General features: G+C 41.8%; 1 protein-coding gene across 1 annotated transcript in view; it reads left to right on the top strand.

Moving 5' to 3' along the window:
- The first annotated feature begins 229 nt into the window (after positions 1 to 229).
- The window catches only part of ATM (ATM serine/threonine kinase), a 92,420-nt gene continuing 87,393 nt past the window's right edge, over positions 230 to 5,256 (top strand). The window contains exons 1-5 of the mRNA XM_075723913.1: positions 230 to 267; positions 2,183 to 2,284; positions 2,370 to 2,482; positions 3,724 to 3,869; positions 4,275 to 4,439. Of these exons, the coding sequence (XP_075580028.1) occupies positions 2,213 to 2,284; positions 2,370 to 2,482; positions 3,724 to 3,869; positions 4,275 to 4,439 (496 nt within the window). The 5' untranslated portion in view covers positions 230 to 267; positions 2,183 to 2,212. The remainder of the gene's footprint in view (positions 268 to 2,182; positions 2,285 to 2,369; positions 2,483 to 3,723; positions 3,870 to 4,274; positions 4,440 to 5,256) is intronic.

The following is a 5,256-nucleotide window of genomic DNA, read 5'->3' as shown; positions in this document are numbered from 1 at the left end:
GGCCCGAGGCGGCGAGAGGAGCGGGGGCAGGCAGCGGGACGCAGCTCCTGGAGGCGCAGCGCGGCCGCCCCGCCACCGAGGGGAAGGCGCGGAAACTCCGCCAGCCAGCGCCGCGCCCGGCCCCTTCCCTTCCGCCGGAACCCGCCGCCGCCGCGCATCCGCTTCCAGGTCCACCCGCAGCCGCCGGGAGCAGGGCAGGGTGCGCGCCGCAGCCGCGGGCGGCCGTTCTGCTCGGCCTGCGCCCGCCGCCCGCCAGGCCGCTCGGAGGTGGGCCCGCTCCTGCCCTCCCCGCCCGACCCGCGCCGGCGACGCGGTCTCCCTCCGCCCGAGGCTGCGTGGCCCTGAGGGGCTGCGTGGCCCTGAGGGGCTGCGTGGCCCTGAGGGGCTGCGTGGCCCTGAGGGGCTGCGTGGCCCTGAGGGGCTGCGTGGCCCTGAGGGGCTGCGTGGCCTTCCCTTGCCTTCCCTTGCCTTCCCTTGCCTTCCCTTGCCTTCCCTTGCCTTCCCTTGCCTTCCCTTGCCTTCCCTTGCCTTCCGTTCCGTTCCGCGGGCTCGAGTCCTGGTGGGAGGGTGGCGAGCCCGGCCCTTAGCCCCTCCGCCCGTGGGCGGCTGAGGTGAGGGGCCCGGGCCCGGGCCCGGCGGGGCGGGGCGGGCCCGCCGCGGTTGCGGCGTGGGCGGGCGGCGGCCGCGGCCGCGGAACCCTGAGGGTCCTCACGCGTGCCGGGGGGCGGCGGCGGCGGCGTGGGGTGCCGGGGGAGCCAGAGCTGCCCGTGGAGGAGCGGCTGGGTGGCGCCCGTTAGTTGTAGCTGCCCCGCACGCCTGTTGGTAAACACCTTTCCACGCGGCTTTTTTTTTTTTTTTTTTTTTGGGTGTGTTCCTTCCTTCCTCTGTGTAATGGGGATGAACGTGGTCGTAATATGATGGTTAGAGAACTACGTAACCAGTAAGAGAAACAGTAGATGGATTCAGTGTTAGGCATTCTTCACTGTTGTTGTTATGGCAGTTGAAATACCACTAAATGCAAACGAGAGGACCGACTTTTTCCCCTTGGATGCCCAGTCCCTGCAGCGTACAGCCCGTGTTGCCGCAGTTCTGTCAACCATTTTTCAGCCTGTCACCATTTTGGAAGTCATTAGTGTTTAAAAAGTTGCTCCTTCCTTTCTGTTTCTTTTTTCAGCAAAAGCAGCCAGTTAATAGGGGAACAGCTCATCATCTAAATGAGTTCAGTTGTACAGTACAGCCGGCCTTCATGCTTCTGACATTTGCCTTTTTGTACACAGCTGATCAGGCACCATAGCTCTGATCATAGTTAGTCCCAGCCTGATCTTGGTTGAAGCCAAAGGACATGAATGAGACAGTAGATATTTAAAGTTTTACTTGTCTGAATGGATATTTTTATTATTTTTTAATTTTATTTTTATTATTTATATTTTTATTTTATTATATTTATTAAATAATACATTAGTTGTATATTATTTAATATATAAACAAATATTATATTTATATCTTATTATTATTATTTTATTTTTTATAGTCTCACTTAAGTGCTCAAGATGCAGTGCTATGCATCATGAACACCCGTTCTCAATTGCCTATTGCAGCCTCAGCAGCATATGCTTGGAGTTACTTCCAGCTTACCTGTCTTGTGCTCTTATACTCGAGCATCCTTTGACATGTTTTGTCCAGAGGGATTTGTCAATATGATAGTGCGTACCTATGAAAATGTAGGATGTGAGAGAGGAAGAGAGTTTTCAAAGTGCTACCTTCTCCTGCCAGCATAAGGTTGAGACAGCTACTGATAACAGCAAGCTGCTGAAAGTTAGTGCTGTTTGCCTAAATGTATTCAGCTCTGTGTCATTCTAGTCTTATAATTTCGCTCCATATTGTCTGACCAGCTCTATTATCACTCATAAAAGGTGAGGGAATCGGAGTCATGTGAAGGGGGTCTCTGCTGTTATTCTTTACAACTGTTGCCTGTGGGAATGGATTACATTTTTGGCGTGAGTCACTGCTTCAGTCTTGTGACCAATAAGACTAACCCAGAGACAAGCTTTTCGGTGAAATAACATTGTGGTTGTGTTTGATACTGTATTTTCAATATATTGCATTCCCAGGTTTTGGGCTGGTTGACTTGGCTCTGTGTTAAGTTGAAATAATAACTTTTATCCTTTTCTTCTGTTTGCAGATACAAATGACTCTTCTGTTAAACTGAACCATGAGTCTTGCATTACATGATCTGCTCATTTGTTGTCGTCGCCTTGAAAATGAGAAGGCTGTGGAGCGAAGGGTAACAAGTTTTCTTTTGGTGTGTGTGCCTCAATTAGCAATGAAGAGAATCATTAATAATTCTGTTTCTTGAAATATATTTTCAGAAGGAAATTGAAAATTTCAAGCGACTTCTCTGTGATTCTGAAATAGTTCTCCAGCTGGACCGGAATTCTGATTCTAAACAAGTAAAGCAACTCAACTGGGATGCTGTATTTAGGTAATCTCTTTCTTTTTCTTTGTGAATGGTCGCAATCTTCTTACATGGAACATCATTCTTTTGTTTATTGGGCCTATTTTAATGCTTATCTTTCTGCAGATTGATTTAGACTTCTTGTCAGCTTGTAAAAAACCAAAAAAAGTCTCTAAAGGAAATAAATTTAAAATAGCCAAAAATGCAACACTTATCACATACAGAAAACTTAACTGCTAGGAAACTGATCATTAATTGGGTGGTCATTTTTCCTTGCAAAAATAATGGTTACTTTCTTTTACTGAAAATTATCCTCTGCATCTGATTTTCAACATATAGTTCGTATGTAGATTATAGATAGCTCATTAGAACTTTTTGTGTTACTGAGTTCTTCAAGACATAGTAGAAGGACTGTGGCTTGTGAATTAAAGAAGCTGTGCTGAGGTTTGTAGAGGCCCATCTTTAATATAATCTGCTTTAGGTGTACTACAAGATTGGACTGAGCGTGAGTTCTTAGAGCAGCTGGGACCAGTGTTAAATTTCATGTTAAAAGTGCATCTGAAGTATTAGTTTTCATAGGCTGGTGGCTGGTCAGCTTTCCATTATGTTTTTTAATTGGATGTTTTTATATTGGAATAGTTCTTGTTTCATGGCTGTACCAAAAATATTGTAAGAAGTATTTGATAAATTTTATACGTTGATTTTGAGATGTCCAATAATATATTAGAAAAACATAGGAGGAAAACAAAAAATACAGACTCTAAACTGGATACAAATAGCAGGCCAGAAAAACTCCAGTAGCTGCCGGTGACAAAGCCAGTGAAAAACTTAATCTATTGTAGATCTAAAATCTAATCTATATGTTAATTTTAAATGATGGAGAAATAGGACTTGAAGGTTTTGCCCAGTAAAAACAATGAAGAGTACTTCTTACTGTTTTGTTGTATAAGGTTGCAGCATAAATAAAAAATCCTTAGCATTGCTTTTTTTCCCAGTTATAAATTGTATGTTTAGCATTATGCAAAGTTTAAAGGAAAGTTTGGTTCCTATTCAGGTTGCTTCTGGATTATCTTTAAAACTAATAGCTCCTTTTATAGACTATTTCCATCGTGCCTAGACTGTAATCTATTTCAGTTGGTTTTAGTCTTTGGTAATTAGAATTGCGAGGAGAAGAAAAAGCACTGACATTCTAGGCTAAAACAACATTTACATATTTTACTTTAGTCATAAATGTGCAGATCCTTGATCAATATCTCTTTTGTCTGAAGTATCCTGCAGAAATATTTCCAGAAAGAAATGAAAAACCTCCAACTGACAAAGCCAAATGCATCTGCTTCAACCCAAACTACCAGACAGAAAAAGATGCAAGAAGTTGGAAGTTTGGTCAAATATTTCATCAGATGTGCTAATAAAAGTCAGTAATATATATTCATATAGAATCACTGTTTTGTTTTGGTGCTTTGCTGTCAACTTTGAATTTTTACTCTGAAGTTGCCAGGGTGGGGTTCATCTTGCTCGCTTCCAGGTGTTCACAATTTAAATATCTTCATGTGAATCAGTCCTTTGTGCTCCTTCTCTGTCCTTGTTGATGCTCACAGTGCCTTTTTCGTATTGTTCAATATATATATAACTGATGTGTCCTCTCATAAGTAATTTCTTTCTTGGAAACAATTTGTTTAAGAAGATGATTCCTAACACAACTGTTTCTGAACTGTATGGTGGGGGGGTTATTTTTAAGTAAGCATTTATGAACAATTAATTCCAGATTTATTTGACACACTTTGGATTAATTACAATTGCATGTTATTTCTTCATGTAGGAGGACCCAGACTGAAATGTCAGGAACTTCTGATTTATGTCATGGGAATTATAAGAGATCCAACAAGTTGTGCAGCTTATGGATCTGACTGTAGTAGTATACTCCTAAAAGATATCCTCTCAGTAAGGAAATATTGGTGTGAGATATCCCAGCAGCAGTGGTCAGGTAACATTTTTAAGCCTACTTACAAATGTATTTTCCTATTACAGAAGCATGTTTTAGGTGCATTTAAATTTGTTTGATGGCCTGTTGTGTGAGGTACTACACAAACCATGGAGTAAAATAGTTTCAGCCTTGAAGACTTACAGTTGAAATAAAGCAAGCAACAAAGATTAGGAATTGATTTTTTTTCTTTCTGCATACTGTTGGTCTATTGCTTACTGAAAGATAGGTACTTACATACAATCAGGTCTCCACAGAGCTTAACACATATAACAAATCCATGCAGTGTGTGTGCTGGAAATAGCCTCAGTAAAACTGGTGTTGGCATGCAGTTGTTTACAAGTTATTAGGTATTGGCTTGTATAGTTTTGATATAGTTAAGGTATTACTATTAAATTTTATTATCTGAGTTTTGTTGGCTCATGAAGGTCCTAAAAAAGCATTGATTCACTCTTGTTATATGGACATACTGCATATAAAGAAAAAATAGAAAACTTAAGATTTAAATAAAAAAAAAACAGATTAAAAAGTTGGGTAATAGTATAGCATGCAACCTGAACTGAGTGGAAATGCAAACATAATTTTTCACTTTTCAGATGATTGGATTTGACTCCAAGACAGCTAACTTAATTAGCATGAGAAGAATGTGTGTGTTTTGAATCATTTAACTGACATGAAGTAAGCTCTCAACCCATCTGTTTTCATTTGTTGATGTGATAGTACCATAATTTGGGGAAAAATAAAAAGGTATTAGGAGTTTTACAGTGTAGTTCATTGAACATTGCATATGCAATTCTGGAGAAAGCGTAGAAATACTGTC

This window comes from Pelecanus crispus, chromosome 1 (genome assembly GCF_030463565.1).
Source record: "Pelecanus crispus isolate bPelCri1 chromosome 1, bPelCri1.pri, whole genome shotgun sequence".
NCBI classification, from domain to species: Eukaryota; Metazoa; Chordata; class Aves; order Pelecaniformes; family Pelecanidae; genus Pelecanus; species Pelecanus crispus.
Note: the sequence above shows the minus strand (reverse complement) of the source record. Positions and strands in the feature narration are given on the sequence as shown.